General features: G+C 47.4%; 1 protein-coding gene across 19 annotated transcripts in view; it reads right to left on the minus strand.

Moving 5' to 3' along the window:
- Positions 1-19,021, minus strand: part of TNS1 (tensin 1) — a 1,878,049-nt gene that overhangs the window by 115,618 nt on the left and 1,743,410 nt on the right. For 13 of the 19 annotated variants that reach the window (XM_085649989.1, XM_085649997.1, XM_085649992.1 and 10 more), the window contains one exon: positions 965-1,051. The exons of the other annotated variants lie outside the window; for them this stretch is intronic. In XM_085649989.1, the coding sequence (XP_085506115.1) occupies positions 965-1,051 (87 nt within the window). The remainder of the gene's footprint in view (positions 1-964; positions 1,052-19,021) is intronic. 19 annotated transcript variants of the gene reach the window in all.

Raw genomic sequence — 19,021 nt, forward strand, 5'->3', positions numbered from 1 at the left:
TTAGTCTTAATCTTAATGGTATAAACCAAGGTGGCATCAGTCGTAATCGCAAGGGTATGGGTCAGGTTGGCATCAGTGTAAATTCAAGAGTATGGTCCAGGGTGGCAACAGTCAAAATCAATGATAATAGGAAAAGTGGCATCAGTCTTAATCTCAATGATATGGACCAAGGTGGCATCAGTCCTAATCTCAATGGCATGGGCCAGGGTTGCATCAGTCTTAATCTTAATGGTATGGGCTAGGGTGGCATCGATCTTAATCTCAAGGGTAGCGGGCATCAATCTTAATCCCAAGGGTACGGGCCTTGGTTGCATCAGTTTTAATCTCAAGAGTATGGGACAGGGTGGCATCAGTCTTAATCTCAAGGGCAGGGGTTAGGGAGGCATCAGTCTGAATCTCAAGGGTAGGGACCAGGGTGGCATCAGTCGTAATCTCAATGGCATGAGTCAGGGTGGCATTAGCCTTCATCTCAATGATACCGGCCATGGTGGCATCAGTCTCCATGGTATGAGCCAGGGTGGCATCAGTCTTAATATCAATGGTTTGGGCCAGGCAGGCATCAGTCTTAAACTCAATGGCCTTATTTTCAATGCCATTGTTGAAATCTCAGTAGCCTGATCACAGGTGGCATTGGTCAAAATCTAAATCACTTGGTGACACTGGTCCGAATTCCAGTTGCCTGGTCTAAGGGGAAAGTGGGCAACATCTCACTAGCTCACTTGGAGGTGTGCCTCAGTCCAAGACCCAGTACCATGGCTGTGGGCACCACTGGTCTATCTGGCAATGGCACTGCCTGGAGTGGGAGGTGAAATGATAGATATTCCTTCCATGACTAGAGTGTCATTCTGATGAACACCATTCTCATGCCTCAAAGGCAACACATACACACAAGGTGGCATGCAGATGTTGAATGTCAAACCATGCAGATGAATCAGCCAAGAGAGGAGGAAGGAATGGAACAAACCAGAGAAGGTGAAGGACCGCTGCCGCTCGAGAGGAGGATGGGTGGCTTTCATGCTTTTCCGGATGTTCCGGAGTTTGGCATTGTACTCTGACAGGAGTCACAGGACAACAAGCCACAGGAGGGAGGACAGAGACAGGAGAGCGCATTGATGGGACAGGCATGAGTGATAGAAAAATGGAATGATGTACGGACAGATGTAAAAATGATGTACCAAGTAGATGAGTGGTTTTGTGGAAAGGGTGGATGCAGGCGTGGGTGGGTGGTTGGTGTGTGCATGATGAGTTATGTAGGCACATGGTTCAGTGGAATCATGGTGAGTGGAACAATGGATTGATGTATGGATGGATGTAAAAATGATGTACCAAGTAGATGAGTGGTTTTGTGGAAAGGGTGGATGCAGGCGTGGGTGGGTGGTTGGTGTGTGCATGATGAGTTATGTAGGCATATGGTTCAGTGGAATCATGGTGAGCGGAACAATGGATTGATGGATGGATGGATGGATGAATAAATGGGTAGTGACAAGAATGGGATAGTGAATGGTTGTGTGAGTCAAAGGGTAAATATAAATAGATCAAAAGATGATTGTAGTGGTGGATGTGTAAGTGGAAAGTGTTCAAAGTGAACAATTGTGTGCATGCATGAATGAAAGAGTGAAGTAAGTTTTCCATGTGTGGGTATCAATTGAGAAACCATTGGAGTGTAGTTGGTGAATGAAAAGGAAACCAAGTTGAACGTTTGGTAATTGTTTTGGAGAATGGGGTGTTGGTTTCATGAGTGAGTGACATGCGATATAGAATAGCGAGAGGGTGGTTCAATGTATGGGTGTGATGTATAAAGAGCAGATCGAGGTGAGGATGAATGAATAGAATGATGAATGGGTGAATGTTTTGGTGAGTGGTTGGAAGGTGCATGGATTGATGAATATGGAGATGGAACAGACACAACAAATTGACAAAGACAACACAATGAGAGAGAAAAAAAGAAACATTACTATGAATTTACAGCATACAGCGGATCAGAACAGAGACAGATGCATGAATTGAAGATGAACTCCAGAAACCTGCCGAATGCTCAGCCCCGCTTTCGCTTAAAACTGAAGAGCATCCGATCTACCCCTTCGGAGCCCTCCGACAGCGACAAGATAAGTGGGGAGAGTGAACGGATCCCATTGGCCTCCTCTTGACATGAATGACAGAAGAGCTCTTCATATTCAACAGAAACAATATGATTGGGATCCACAGATCTGACGTACAATACCTCATAGTGCTTACCCTACTCCTGCATCCGTACTTGGGTACCAAAGTCTCCTGAGATGCCTCCATCCTCTGGCTATGTGCAGGGGTTTTGATGTCATAATACAGTATGTGGAAAGTCCACTGGACTAAGGCGTAACATTGGAAGGTTCTGAGACTCTCAAAGACTGCTAAGGGTGGCGCAGAAACAGCTGCACGTCTCTCACTTGGACTCAGGTCTGCCAGCCGTTATAATTGGGGAAGTATAATTAGACAAAGGAGAGAAACCTCAAATTAAAAAGCTGTTTGGTAAACTTTGTCTACTTAGGGGGACACTAATTCAACAAATATATGCATATGTGTGTGTGTGTGGGTCTGAATTTCTATTGAAAATCTGTGTTTTGTTTTCCTAATGACTTTGGCCCCATTGGATGCATCTTCATGAAACTTTAAAAGAAGAAGTTGGCCAGGTCTGGGTTTGGTTGGGCAGTTTTCATGCAGATCCACCAATGGCGCAGAGAAATGGGTGGGGCCAAAAAGTGACTTTTCCTATTTTATCTCCAATAGGATTGATTATCTTTACTCACATCTGCAAAAAAAGTGGCTGAACAGACTCACACCAAACGAGGCATGGGAGTAGAAGCGTACTTAATTTGTCAAGAAAACAGCGTTACATAAATAAGCCGGATGGACTTAGAAAGGTTAAAAGAGTTATTTGGGCTGTTAGTCTTCGGATGGTCCATGAACAACAGTTTATGGGTCATTCTCAGATCCATATTAAAAAAAAAAGCAAATTTGATTGGATGACGGAACTTTTTTCTGCCCATCGTCCAGTTTAGGTTTGGCAGACCCAATTCCGGGTTTGAAAACCTGAACAAACTGACTGGCAGAAAATGTTGTTCCAGCTGCCATCACGGGATATGGGAATCCTGAAAAAAAAAAGTGAAGGAGTCATAAGGGGATATGGGGAACACCCCGTCACCCTCTGCCTTATGAGGGAACCCCAAAGAGAATTCGCTAGGAACAAACATGAAAAAAGTATAGACTGTGGCACAGGGTTCTCCGGCACCATGTGGGGTTCACCAGCCTGCATGAAAGCCTGGTTCGGGAGTCCACCTCAGGGCCCACGAACCCATGGCAAGGGCCCCCTTGACCCATCCCGAACCTCCTGTGAGGCTTGCGGGCCCGGCACCTGATTCACAGACCCCACTGAGTTCCTGCACAAAGCTAGAGTGGGCTTAGACAGGATTTAAAAAATATTTTTTCTTAAACTTTTGTGAATTTTAAGAAGGTTAAACAGAAACTCCATGTCCGCCAAGGCGACCATTCCCAGTGGTGTAGAAAGGGTGCTATTGACCCCAATACTAACATGGAAATGGGGCGACCTGTCCCCTTTTTGGGTAGTTAAAAGCATTTATTTCCAAATTCCATATAAACATTTGCAGTGCCGCCCTGAGGGTTGGTACTCACATGGCCCTTGATTTCACCGCCATGCATCACTCCGTCTGCCTGCTCCCCACAGCTCTGCCCCCGCCCTCTCCGCCTGCCTGCTCCCAGCCCTCTCCGCCTGCCTGCTCCCCACAGCTCTGCCCCAGCCCTCTCCGCCTGCCTGCTCCCCACAGCTCTTCCCCCAGCCCTCTCCGCCTGCCTGCTCCCCACAGCTCTGCCCCAGCCCTCTCCGCCTGCCTGCTCCCCACAGCTCTTCCCCCAGCCCTCTCCGCCTGCCTGCTCCCCACAGCTCTGCCCCAGCCCTCTCCGCCTGCCTGCTCCCCACAGCTCTTCCCCCAGCCCTCTCACGCTGTGATCATCTGCCCCCTCCACCCCTTTCCTCGCTCGCAGGATTTCCAGACGGGATCCGGTACAAGTCCCGGGCGAGGCCCATGTGCCTGTGATGACGGGTGGAATTCTCTTCGTGTTTTCAGGCGGGACACAGCACCGATTCATGGCTGCACCGAGCGTAACTAGCCCCACCCGAGCAGAGAGGCCGCTCGGCCTTCCCTGGGCCCCGCTGCCCACGGTGACTCATGGAATGCCTGACTCACGCCATCTTCTTAAATGTCAACGCTTTCAGCTGAGAACGGCGCTCCCAGAGTACCGGGGAAAGGGGGGGTTAGGCCCCCAATATCCTGGATAGTAATGTTTATAATACCTTTGTGCTTTGGTACTGCCAGGATTCAAACGAATCATCTAAGGATCACAGCAGACGCCAGCGAGAAGCGTTTAAATGGGCGAGCCACCGTGCCAGCTAGAAGGCAATTTCAATGCACAAGGAATTCCGAGGCCATACGAGGCTGAAGATCCAGGCAATTTATGGCGTCATGTTAGACATACGTCAGTTTAATGGCCTTTGACTCCCACCTGACACCCCTGTCCCTTTTAATAAACCTCTGCCCCTTACAACTGCTGCCGGGCTCGCTCTGAGGCCAGCTGTGTTCTGGGCACGAGGACACAGAACAGATACAGCTAGTATTGGAACTGGGGGATGTTTTTTATCCAATAGCTAGAGCAAAGAGGTATGTGCCCAAAGCGTTTCCTTGGTTTAATACTAGGTGCAGGGAACTAAAAAAGAACCTTCTCGCAGCAATTAAATCAAAAAATAAACCCAGCACTCGAGATGCTAGACAAGCGTATAAGAAGGAGCTGTCTAGGAGTAGGTTGGAATGGGAAGAAGAGAGGTGGGAAGCGCTGAGGGACGCCTTGGTGACTAAGGACGCCAAACTCTTCTGGGAGCTAGTGAGTTCTTCTGTAGGAGGCAGTGGGGAATCTTTCCTGCCAAACATTGCTCCCTCAGTATGGGAAACGCATTTTGCCACATTGTATTCTTCCCCCTCGGACACCCCGGAGCCACTGAATAGAGCTCGGATAATGCAACCATAAGACCAACTCTGTGTTTCATTGGATTTAAATCCTACACATGAGCATTGTCCTCAGCAGCCGTCAGACCGTGGAAACTACTCTGGCCACCTAAGAATTAGGAAGCAGATGACTACTGGAAGTGCTGAGGTTATCTCAATCAAAGAAGTAGAATCTGCTATTACCAGGCTACCCTCTAACAAAGCCCCAGGGCTAGATAAAGTGCCAGGCGATCTCTTTCGTTCACAACCTAAAATCTGGGGACCTTATCTAGTTGTACTATTCAATGCAGTCCTGACAGGAGCTAATTTACCAGATACCTGGGCAGGGGCTGAAATTGTTCCTATTTACAAAAAAGGTTGCCCTTTAGCTCCCTCGAATTACAGGCCTATAAGTCTCTTGGATACTACACAGAAACTTATGGGCCGGATTATACTAGATAGAATACTTGAGTGGGCAGAGGAGAACAAGATATTAAGTACCTACCAGGCAGGGTTCAGAGCAGGGATCTCGACCCTGGATCAGCTCTTTAGACTACAGGTCTTGTTTTGGAAAACCGTAATTCTGGGAGGGGGTAGTCTCTACCTGGTCTTCGTAGACCTACGGGCTGCTTTTGACCTTGTGCCCAGAGAAAGCCTATGGAAGGTCCTGAAAGATCTAAACCTCCCGCCTTACCTCCTAGAAGTTCTGAAGCATTTCCATAAAGAGAACTATGCTCAGGTACGCTGCGGGAAAAATGGAGAGCTTTCAGAACGCTTTCCTGTTACCAGAGGTGTGCGTCAGGGCTGCGCCCTGGCCCCCACCCTCTTTAGCCTTTACATCAATGGTTTGGTGGGTGAGTTGGATAAGGTTAAGAATGGTGATGTTCCCCGGTTGGCATCTGGACGGGTGCCTGCATTGATGTTCGCAGACGACACCTTATTGCTGTCTCGAACCTCTACAGGCATCCAGAGGGTATTGGATGGCTTTGTAATATTCTGTGCTTCGAGGGGGCTTGAGATCAACTTAGAAAAGACAAAGTTCATGATCTTCGGCCCCCCGAGGCGCACTCGCCCCTGCCCAGTCCTAAATGGCATCCCACTGGAAAGGGTTGGTACCTTCGTCTATCTGGGTGTTACCCTGACCGAAGATTTTGGCTGGGGCCCACAGGTGGTCAAATCTGCCCTGAGGCTCACACAGATAGCGGGGGGTATAAACAAATTCCAAAGGAAAACGCTATTTAAACCAGTCTCCCCTGGTCTCGAAATTTACAAAGCCCAAGCTAGACCTGCTGCAATGTACGGTGCAGAACTTTGGGGTCATACCCGTGTATCACCCCTTTCCAAGGTCGAACATACATTTATTAGAAATTTGATAGGGCTCCCTCAGAGCACCCCGCTGATACCCCTGAGACTAGATTTAGATCTAGAGCCTATCTTTGAACTTCTGGCGAGCAGACCCCTCTTGTACTGGAGAAGGCTGTGGACAGCGTCAGAGCTCGGCGATTACAGAGCCGAGTTTCTTGCAATTTGGGATCAGCTGAAGAGTAGAAACATACCTTGGCTATCCCATATAAAGGCCACATTATACCAGACTGGCCTCCCCCAACTTTGGGAGACCCCAGAGCAAGGCTGTCTGGCGGTAAAAAGAACGGAGTTGTTAGCTATAATTAGACAGCATAATCTGGACCAACTATACCGCCTGTCATCTATGGGTAGGTTGACAACGGAATTCCTGCAAGTAAAACTGACCCCCAGTAAGGAGGAGTACCTAGACTTGATCCAGCCGCCCAGAGCAAAGAAGTTATATACCCAATTAAGGCACGGCTGTCTCCCGATTGGGGAATTGACTTGCAAGTGGACGGGAAGAGGTGTGGGGGTTTGTCCCGTCTGTAATAAAACCAAAGAAGACCTTGCCCATGTTTTATTTTTCTGCTCCGCTTACAACAAAATACGAAGAGCCTGGCTCGTGCCATTGTGCAGAAACTTGGGATTAAAGCACTGTGCGCAAGCCTGCAGGATTTTACGCTATGACACTTCCCCCCCAATTGTGTTTTCTGTCTCCCGTTTTTTATATGGTATGTGGAGAAGAAGGTCAGCTCTGATAAATCAATCAACTACTAACTTTTAATATAAATGGAATTTTATTGTTCTTTGTTCCCACTTTGATAACTGCTGTTTAATAATCTTTTATCCAAAATACTGAATTATTTATGCATTTTATGTATATGTATATATTTTATCTGTGCTTTTATGGTCACTGACCGAAATAAAGCTATCAAAAGTGAAAGTGATATAGAATATATACTGTAAAAGTAACAAAAGGCAGAAGACATAATATCATCCTGCTCAGGCACGTGGTGAAATAATTTTGCTGCAGGTCCTTTCATTGTGTGCCCTCATCTTTGCTGAGTCTGGCCGCTCAGTGTACTGTAGGGTCTTGTTTGACCTCATGATCACAGGATCAAATCCTGGCGGGTCCACTCAGCCTTTCATTCTTCTGAGGTCAATAACATTAGTATCATTGAGTCTGTGATTCAGCGCCAAGGTACTCTTCTGGTTGAATGTGCGCTTTAGAAATTGACATGGTATGTCCTGGACTTTTCAGCCAGACGAGAGCGATCAGCAGCCGGTGGAAAGGGGACATGTGTAAGGTGCGAGTAGGCTGAATGGAGCTGAACCCTACGAGGGGTTCAGGGGTGCTCGAGGAGTGGCCACAAGTAGGACAAAGCGGCACACTGGGTCTTACGGTCCTCTGTGCCATCCTTTCCAGGACTCTGTGTAAATCTGCAGTGTGTGCATCTGATCATGGGGTCTCTTGCTGCCAACAGGCCGCTGCCACCCCAAACACTCACATCAAGCAAAGCTCAAGGGCATGCCCCTGCCACGGGTCTGTCACCGGAGCGCCATCTCTACTGTTCATGTCTGTGCAGTTCACTCAGTTTATCAAACATACCTATGCTTTATAGGAACTGTTTCCGAAACAACCGTGTTCAAGTAAAATGTACAGTCCATCGGTATGGAGCAGCGCAAGCAGAGGCGGCCCTCCTAATGTTGGCAGACACCCCAACAACTTTCTGTGTCCAGGCAAGCTATGGAGAGCTGACCTGTGTCCAGCCTGGGAGTGGCACCGCAGTGTGAATCCACACATGACCCTCCTGGGCCTCAATATTACTATACCACTGAGCGGTTTGCAGCCGGCTGCAGATCAAGCGAGCTGCATAACGATTCCCTCATTATTAATATTGCGTCTTATAAAGCACACCGCTACCCCAGAGGGTTTCCTGGCGCTAGACCCAGGTAGAGTGAATGCAGCCTCTAGTCTAAATCAGCCGAGTCTTCAATCCCTTGCGAAATACCGTGAGAGAAGAAAGGTTACGAAGAGATCCTGGTGGCCCATTCCCAAGCATTGGACCAAGATACGAAAATGACCGATCCCCGCCCCCAGGTGTGCTCGACAAATTCTTGGCCTCTTACTACACGGCCCTCTTACACTCACTTACAACAGAACTGCTACAAGTCTTGTCTATCGCCCGGCACGGTGCCGCTCCACTACAGCAAGGCACCCGTCACCCACCGAGCTAGCATGGAACAACGGAAGAGTTCTGCCCCACTGCGCGTGCCACTTAAGTACTGTACGCTAGTCCACCACTGCAGGACCCTACTAACTGCACACTGTGACCACTACTGGCACTGCACAATGACAGTCACATAAAGGAGGGTAGTAAAACCTTTCAAAGTGAACATCGGACAGCATGGGACGGTGGAACCCGGCGTTTCCCCAACAGTCAAAGAGGTCCCTCTGGGGAAAGCCCAATGGGGCAAAGCCCAGCTCCCCTTCATGACGGAGCTTGTGTGGGGCATCTGTCTTCCCATTCAAAGGCCCAGCCAAATGATGCGGACTCTCTGAGAACTGCTTTGACGGTGTCCAAAGACCTATCGTCAGAGACCCTACGTGAACGCCTCGTTTGTTTGCATACTACATCGCAGTGGTGATGACTTGGGATGCAGATGTAAAGCCAGAGAGGTGGAAGGCGAGCTGGTACTGGTCCAACCCCACCATCGACTCCAGGAAATGTTTGTGAAACTGGGGATCAGAATGCGACAACATCTGCTCTGTAGGTGCAGAGGGACATCGTCCAGTCCTGCTGGTGAAAGACCGGGAGACCCTGAGCCGCGGACAGCATTCTGAACTTGCCCTTCTTCGAGAAGAAGTTGATAATCCTCAGGTCCAAACATCAACCTCAGTCCTCCGTCCCCCTCTGGCACTAACATGCAGAATGAGTAAACTGCTCCATTGAACCTATGCTAACGAGGACAAGCGCCTCACCATCTAATTGTGATCCGAGCAAGATTAACAATGGGCAGTTGTAAGAGAGTGCAGAGAATCCAGAAAGGGCGGGATATAACCCTTCTGAAATAGCATCACTCACTGCTGGGCCAGGCTTAAGGACCTCCAATGGTCACCCATGGACCGTGACGCGCGTCCGCCCGATGGGTGACCATGTCTTCAAGAGATCAAATGAAGGCAGCGTCATCAGACTGGCCGCAGAAGAGAAGGAGGACCGCTCAGGTTGCTGCTGTTGTCTCTCTCCGACATCACCCGGCCCCTGAAGTAGTGAAAGCCCTGGCAGGGAGGAGGATAGGCGGGAGGGTTGATCCTGTCTGGCAGCATGTGGTCTGGAGGAACAGCCAGCCTTGCAGCCTTGTTGGGGAGCCTGCCTAATGGGGAGGTAAAACCGAGGGAGCCCGCCATGGCCTTGAACCACAGGGCTCTTGCACAACACGTGCCTCAAAGGACCTGTCGCATCCCCCGGGCGGCCCTCTCGGGGCTTGGAATCTGTCTGCTCTTTGAAAGCACCGAGAGGGCTTCTTTGGGCATAAGATAGAATGCTGGGAGCCTGTTCAAGGAAAGCAGGGGCTGGGAACACTCGAAGCTTCGTGTCAAATTCCAGCCAGGAAACTGCACGTGAACTCAGATGCAGGGAATCCTGCCTCTAAGGTAGGACCACAGCCACTGTCCTTATCACCAAGGAAGAGGAAGTGACATCCTCGGAAGTTGGCATCACAGAGTAGGTGAAGTAAAGATTAGTGGAGGTGTCTTCTAACCACCCACAGTTTGGAACTTCAGAGAAACCCCAGCAGTCGCATTCTGAGGAGGAAACAGGCTGTCTTGGTAACTATCATTATATTTGCTGTAAATGACCCCTGATGCGAGCATCTCTAGGGCACTGGAGCCCGAACCAAAGAAGGCTCCGTCCACTCTGTCCAGAATACAGTCTGCGGCCTCGAGAGGTGCTGTGCTATGGCTTGTTCTTCGCAGGAGGTCTGTGAGCACTCCCGGGTGAGCCCGAGATCCGTTCAGTCAAGGAAGGCACCGAAGGACCACCAAACCGATGGCTATAGGAATAGACCCTGAGGGGCTGACAGCGGTGCCACTCTGGGACCTGTGGACAGGCCTTTAGGCCCCAGAAAGAGAGCTTGAGCTACGCCCCAGGAGCTGAAGCGACAAAAGGAAGGCTCCCAGCAAGGGTTAAACCATGCAGGAGCTAGAGCCGAAGGTGAAGTTCTCATCGTCACCATGGTGGCAGGTGGTCCCCAGCGGGTAATGGAGCATCTTGGAGAATATTCAATATAACACTTTTAAAGCCATCATCTGTGAAGAAGCGGCAGAAGAGGCCAGAGAAGCCAGGCTGCATCTTCTCAAGGATTAGCAGTAGGTCCAAGGATGAAGCTGATCCCCGAGCTGGGGAAACACAGAGCTGCAAACTCGAAACATGGTTTTAAAAGCGGGATCTCTTCCTTGAGGGTGAAGAGAAGCCTCCTTTCTTTGGCCTCCTTTGTATTCTGATGAAGTGATGCTAAACATCTTTGGAGGTGATATCAGAAGGTTCCTTTCCAATAAAAAAATGGTATGCTTAGAAATAATGTATATTTTTGTAAGTATGTATTTGCACTGCACGTTACAGCACATGGGCAAAGTTAGAAAAAATTGAGAAAAGAAAACTTTTCCCAAACATTCTGCCTGCCTCCAGGAGGTGTCATTTTTTAACGTAAAGCCCTGTCTGCATTTTTATTAGACAGAGTTTGCATTAAACACCATTGGGGGTTGCATGCACCACACACGGAATGCCCCCAACGCAAAGCGACAACCGCTGCTTTGTGTTACTTTCCACGTAGATCCCGATGCAAGACTTTTCTCCGGTTTGTGATCCTGCACTGGTGCAAGCCTTAGTAAATTTTGCCACGTGATTTTAAACCCTGACTGTAGTTAACTCATAAATCTTTTTTTGGTGGGGACGCCTAGCCTCAATTCTTGTCTAAGGACCTTGTGCGGCTTTTTGATGTAACATTTAATAGTCGTTACGCTTTGCTTTTAAGCACCACCAGAATTATGGGAGGAGGCAGTGGAGCATGGAAACACAAGGAAACCAGACTCGTTTCCTAGCAGCACTCAATGTAGTCAAGAAGCTGGGCCTGCTGGCATTTGAATGAGCTGAAAGAAACACTGTAATAGTGGCATTAGGTCGCCCCCTTGTGGAAGTGGCAAATTCCTGCAAAAGACCAGACATTTGCCTTTATTTTAGTTTATGGTTAGCACTCCAGCAGATAGAGAGCTAAGAATTGTGAGAGAATGTCCTGCTGATGCCAGGGTTTGGAATCAGGTGCTAAGTTTGAGAAATAACACTTGAGCCACTCATTCAAATGCTATTTTAGCGATAGCCTTGTCACGCTGCTCTCTCACAGAAGTATTCTGCGTCACCCGCAGCAGCGGTTCCGTTGTAGCCAATCAAATCCGATGCTGAGCAGACATTCATACACATTTACAGTTCCCCTCTGAAGGTTTGCAAAGATTATAAAGCAATGCACTTCGTGCAGACTGTAAAGTTTGCAAAATTTGCAAATCTCGCCGACAGGTGGCCAAAAAAGTGCAGGAAAATAAAAGTACATTTCCTGCATGCTTTTTATGTGTGAGAATTATCCACCTAAAATTGAATACGTGTGGGTATTTTAAATGCATTATGAGTCCATGGGGTTTTGGTTTGCAAAAAAATAAAACGTTTGCAACCTTTTAAAAAACTCCGAAGAGCTGCCAAGTTTAAGAAAAACTTTGTATAGCTTACAGAGGGAAATCGTGATTTCCATGTGCACTCATCCATTGTGCCGAACTATAAGCACTTTGTGAAATGCACCAAGCTCCTAAGAGTCACTGCACACTTTTATCAAACACAGGGCGGGCCCACGCACACTCTGTGTTTCAGGGGCAGAGGAATCACCAAAGGTCTGTTTTACTCTGGTAGACATGCCCATCACACCGCCACTACCATGTGGTCGTTGTCACTTGGCTGTGCCCTGCTTGTTCCAGCCTGCCCTGTCCATCCCTTCTGTACAAGCAAGTACATGCAGCCCCCGTGTTTAGTCTCAAGGTAGCAGTGTAAACTCGCAATTTGAAGGAGCTGGACAAGTTCAAGAGCAAAGAATAAATATTTATGTTGTGAACACACAGCACACGACATTAGAGATATACGCCTGCCAGGAACTGACCACAGATGGAATGTGGTCATCCTGAGCCGTGACGTGCACCTGGAAATCAATATGTCGACATTATGCACTGACTTGCATCCCTGTGGTGCAGGAAGTGAATGAAAACATTGACTGCAAAACACAGACTCATTTGATGTTACTGCCAAAATACCTACTGTACATGAGAGGCCACCAACCAAAGCAGTCACCCGAACCTTCGACCAAGCCCTTGTCCCAGATCTGCTGCCCTGGATTTAGAGCAGTCAATCAATCCAGTCCTCCAGCAGGTGGGAACGGAAGGGCCATTGCAACATGTGAATAGGTCCAAATGTCTGTAGGGAGCGATCTATGTAACACCAGGGTTGTTGGTAGCGCATATTCTTGAGTCTGTTTCTTGCATCTATATTGCTTCAGCGTGTGTGCCTTGTACAAGCCCCCGAGCTTGCCCTCCTTCTGTCCTGTGGACACAGAGCTCAAGGGACGTAATGCACACAGCATAGGTTACAGAGCATGGTTTCAAGGGCTGCCCTCGAGTGTACCCTACTGAGCACGGATTGGGCACATTCGGTTCATCTACAGCATGTTAAAGCTACACGCGTACCCTGGATGCAGGGTGAGTGAACTGCCCCTCTGTGCATTCAAGCTTCTTCTAAGCTTCTTGTCCCCCCAGAATCTTGAATATATTTCTTCAAGTCTTGTACCCTTCTCCACTGGGACACATCATCTCAGCATACTGGCTTCCTGTATACTTTCTCCATTCTCTGTCTTTGCACTATCTGGCCAGCAGAATGTCAGCTCATCGCCCTGAAAACTCTGTAACACTGTTGGCCCAATGTCCATCACACCTCTCACTTTCAACGCTGACACCTCTTCTCCGTAAGCACAACCCCCTCAATGTCCATCACACCTTTCACTTTCAACGCTGACACCTCTTCTCCGTAAGCACAACCCCCTCAATGTCCATCACACCTTTCACTTTCAACGCTGACACCTCTTCTCCGTAAGCACAACCCCCTCAATGTCCATCATACCTTTCACTTTCAACGCTGACACCTCTTCTCCGTAAGCACAACCCCCTCAATGTCCATCACACCTTTCACTTTCAACGCTGACACCTCTTCTCCGTAAGCACAACCCCCTCAATGTCCATCACACCTTTCACTTTCAACGCTGACACCTCTTCTCCGTAAGCACAACTCCCTCAATGTCCATCACACCTTTCACTTTCAACGCTGACACCTCTTCTCCGTAAGCATGACCCCCTTTATTTACATCACACCTCTCCCTTTCAACGCTGAGACGTCTTCTCCGTAGAGACCACCACCCCATCTTCTAACACACCTCTCACTTTCATCGCTTACACCTATTCTCTGAAGAGACCACCACCCCATCTTCTAACACATCTCTCACTTTCAACGCTTACACCTATTCTCCGTAGAGACCACCACCCCATCTTCCATCACACCTCTCACTTTCAACACTTACACTTATTCTCCGTCGAGACCACCACCCCATCTTCCATCACACCTCTCCCTTTCAACGCTGAGACATCTTCTCCGTAGACACCACCACCCCATCTTCTAACACACCTCTCACTTTAAACGCTTATACCTATTCTCCATAGAGACCACCACTCCATCTTCGAACACACCTCTCACTTTAAACGCTTACAACTATTCTCTGAAGAGACCACCACCCCATCTTCCATCACACCTCTCACTCTCAACACTTACATCTATTCTCCGTAGAGACCAGCACCCCATCTTCCAACACACCTCTCACTTTCAACGCTTACACCTATTCTCCGTAGAGACCACCACCCCATCTTCTAACACACCTCTCACTTTCAACACTTACACCTATTCTCCGTCGAGACCACCACCCCATCTTCTAACACACCTCTCACTTTCAACGCTTACACCTATTCTCCGTAGAGACCACCACCCCATCTTCTAACACACCTCTCACTTTCAACGCTTACACCTATTCTCCGTAGAGACCACCACCCCATCTTCTAACACACCTCTCACTTTCAACACTTACACCTATTCTCCGTAGAGACCAGCACCCCATTTTCCAACACACCTCTCACTTTCAACGCTTACACCTATTCTCCGTAGAGACCACCACCCCATCTTCTAACACACCTCTCACTTTCAACGCTTACACCTATTCTCCGTCGAGACCACCACCCCATCTTCTAACACACCTCTCACTTTCAACACTTACACCTATTCTCCGTAGAGACCACCACCCCATCTTCTAACACACCTCTCACTTTCAACGCTTACACCTATTCTCCGTAGAGACCACCACCCCATCTTCTAACACACCTCTCACTTTCAACGCTTACACCTATTCTCCGTAGAGACCACCACCCCATCTTCTAACACACCTCTCACTTTCAACGCTTACACCTATTCTCCGTCGAGACCACCACCCCATCTTCCATCACACCTCTCACTTTCAACGCTTACACCTATTCTCCGTAGAGACCACCACCCCATCTTCTAACACACCTCTCACTTTCAACACTTACACCTATTCTCCGTCGAGACCACCACCCCATCTTCCATCACACCTCTCCCTTTCAACGCTGAGACGTCTTCTCCGTAGAGACCACCACCCATCTTCTAACACACCTCTCACTTTAAACGCTTACACCTATTCTCCGTAGAGACCACCACCCCATCTAACATCACACCTCTCACTCTCAACACTTACACCTATTCTCCGTCGAGACCACCACCCCATCTTCTAACACACCTCTCACTTTCAACACTTACACCTATTCTCCGTCGAGACCACCACCCCATCTTCCATCACACCTCTCCCTTTCAACGCTGAGACGTCTTCTCCGTAGAGACCACCACCCATCTTCTAACACACCTCTCACTTTAAACGCTTACACCTATTCTCCGTAGAGACCACCACCCCATCTAACATCACACCTCTCACTCTCAACGCTTACACCTATTCTCCGTAGAGACCACCACCCCATCTTCCATCACACCTCTCACTTTCAACACTTACACTTATTCTCCGTAAACACCACCACCCCTTTATCCATCACACCTCACACTTTTGAAACCATCTTATCTTTCAGTCTCTGTAGCACCCTGTTTCCCCAATGTCAATTAAACCATTCTGTTTTCACACATAACACCCTTCAAAGTCCATACCATTATACAGCCCTAATACACATCAACAAAATCTGCTTTCACACATTTCATCTAGGCCAGGACCACATTTTAAATACATCAGCAAAATCTGCATCACGCAAAATTCATTAAATTTTTCATTTTGCAGTTTCACTTCGCTTTTTTAAAGCAGGCGAGCACCAAGGTCACACAAGTCACAGGAGGTGCTACTGGTGGACTAGTCTCATAGGAAATGTCTCGCAGAGGGACATCTTCTGAAGTTTGCACACGGTGCGTGCTTGCTTGAACAAATACAGGGGTCTGCCAGACAACCACATTTATCAAGCCATCATTTTGAGTACTTCTGTCAATTTCTTTACAGAATTTCATATTTCATTAAAGAATAACCCAATTTCGCACACCCTGCTCTCCAACGTCTAAAACCGAATATGCCCTAACACCCCTGACACCCATCACTTCTCAGATATCCCAGCATTCTCCAGTCTAATGACGAGTACACTGAAGCGCTTAGTGGCAAGGAGTATCTCAGCACAAGTGCGAATGGCGGATCCACCTACGTGTACGTTAAACAAATACAACAAGGATGCCACAACCAGTCTTCAAAACCCTCGCTCCTCAGTCACATAGCTGACCATAACCCACTGCTATTCCTTCACCAACCTGCTTACTTTCCTCACGCCCTGCAGTCACTGCTGCACACAACTGTCCAATTATTCACCAGACCTTTCACTACTGCCTCACCTCAGCCTTTTCGAAGCACTACACCACAGCGCCACATTTCAGGTCCAGTAAGTCATCAAACCAGTTTACAATGTGCCCATGCCATTACATTGGCTGTGCTTTCTCAGTGGTACCACGTCACCCATAAACTTCTCGCAGACGTAGGCATACGTTATTCCCCATTTTCTATTACACTACAGTCTGCATCCTTCACACAGCAACTGCTTGCTGCCTATTTAGGCTGTGCTGCTTCTCTTCTCCTTCTTTCACTATTACCTCTTCCCTACAATTACCCAACACCCCGTCTGCCAGGATGTGGCGCACCAGCCTAGATGTCGCTTGTCCTCCGGCACTCTTGGGGCGGTCCTTCCTACCACTAGATTCACGGATCATGAAAGCAGGTGCAAGAACCGAAAGGTAACATGGCTGCAACAGACTGTTTACATCTGTATTGTCTCTCACCACCTTAGCAGCAAAGAAGAGGTGACTTGAAGGATGATGGCGGGGCAGGTGGTGAACCCCATGATGTCATCACGGTTCATTTCTGCGTTACAAGGTCATTTATAGACTCGATGTCTAGGTCTCTAGTTTTAAGTAGGGCTCGCAGGTTTATGTTTTTTTTTTTTACATTCCCGTCTGTATTGATTCATATTTCGTTTTTGCTAATGTGATCTGGAATTTATCTATACTTTTCTTGAGTTTGTGAAAAAATGAAGTTGAAACTAGTATATTTCTGCATTTATTTGCCCAATAAAGGCTCATTCATGCTTGAATGCCTGGTAGGCACCCACAGATGATACCTCAATGCACGTTTACTAAACCAAGAACATTTTCTTATCAAGGTTGTGCATAGCTACTGTTTTTTAAGTCTCTTTACTGAAATTCCTTTCTTTTTTAGCCCCTTTCATGTCAATCCGCACAGCTACTGGCCAACCAGTCATGACTGTGAACATTCAGTATCACTCAAAAAACAATCCAATTTCCGGTTTTACTTGTAACCATATTCAAAAGTAGATACAAACAGGAAAATACTTGGTCTTCAGTCTGTATTTATCTGCAAAAATCAGTAGAACTGGCAAACAGGGAGCCTCAGTTTTAAGTCACAAACCACAAGTCCTTCTCTTCTGTTTGCAAAGTAGCTTGGAAATTACCTGACCCGAGAGGTCCACCCCATAACGGCCCAAACAAACCCGTTCCTATTCCCCTTTTCTGCCCACTTAGCTTTTTTCCACTCAAGCACATCACCTTAAAGTGTGTAGACACAACAGATCCAAAGGTTGTTTATTGTCTTATTGTATTTCCCGGTGCACAATTCCCCAGAGAACATCTGCACATCGCTTTATAAACAATAAATGGCTACAAGCCCAAAAAAGGGGTTAACTGTATGTGTCCTACGTACTACCACTGTTACGATATAAAGACAATATGCTGCAATATGGCAATGGGGTCAATATAGTACAAGGTGAGAGACATATGATCTCATCGGGGGAGGGGGGGGCGGGTCCCTTCAGAAACATGGACATTAAGAATGTTACATTCTGCAGACGAATAGAATGGTGCAAATTAATGAAAAGGACTGTAACTTTAGATATTTAAAGTAAAATGTGTAGATAGATTAAATTCCTATTGAGCTGGCAAAATTTTGTGAGGGTAACAAACTTCAGAACTTGACAAAGAAACAAAGCTTTGCCTCTGCATGAAAATCCTATGAAAAGTTTTCTACAGGACATTTTGGGTCAAATTTACAATGTGGCTGATGACTACTACGTCACAAATGTGACTGATATGACGACCTCCGTATTACAAGTGCTATAGGATATAATGCACTAGTAGTAAGGTGTTATCCATCCCCCAAACTCTAAATTTCTATACTTGAGGGAGCACAGCATAGTTGGAAATAGAATTTTACAGAACAAGGGAACCCAAAGGAATTAAGACAGGGACCTTGGGCAATTTCATGTTATAGAGAACAGTGGTCCCTATTCAGGAGGAATACAGTGTGATAGATAACCATACACTTAGAATAGAATGTATGTCTTTTGTCCAGCCGGACAAGAATTTATTTTCATAGTATTTTTCAAAAGTAGTATCAAATAAAACATTCAAATGACAAGTGGGCACAGCCGTGACCAACAGAACACAAGACAGAACAATGAACACAGAATTGGCCAAAAGGCAAGCCAAAATGGGTCTGTACAGTTGTTCTCAGTATAGACAGACACAAATTAATCATTTAACACCGTTGCACAATGTGTTATAGCTTGAGTCTAGTGCATAGGGTGTTTGGGTGTCGACGACGTTTCGATCCCACATTAAATATAGGGCATCATCTTCAGGACAAACAAATAATGCACTGCTGTCTTGATAATATATCACACCTTTTTTACAATTCAATTCTGTTTGCTTTATGGCAGAAAGTCCTGTTGGGTGCTGTGTGCCAGCTTTTGGAGAATGCACGATCGCATTACTTCAGTGAGCGTGGGCAGTATCGCCGCATCTGCTTCGGAGTTTCAATGGAGAATGCCGGTATTCTCCATTGAAACTCCGAAGCAGATGCGGCGATACTGCCCACGCTCACTGAAGTAATGC

Source organism: Triturus cristatus, chromosome 3_2 (assembly GCF_964204655.1).
Source record: "Triturus cristatus chromosome 3_2, aTriCri1.1, whole genome shotgun sequence".
Classification (NCBI taxonomy): Eukaryota; Metazoa; Chordata; class Amphibia; order Caudata; family Salamandridae; genus Triturus; species Triturus cristatus.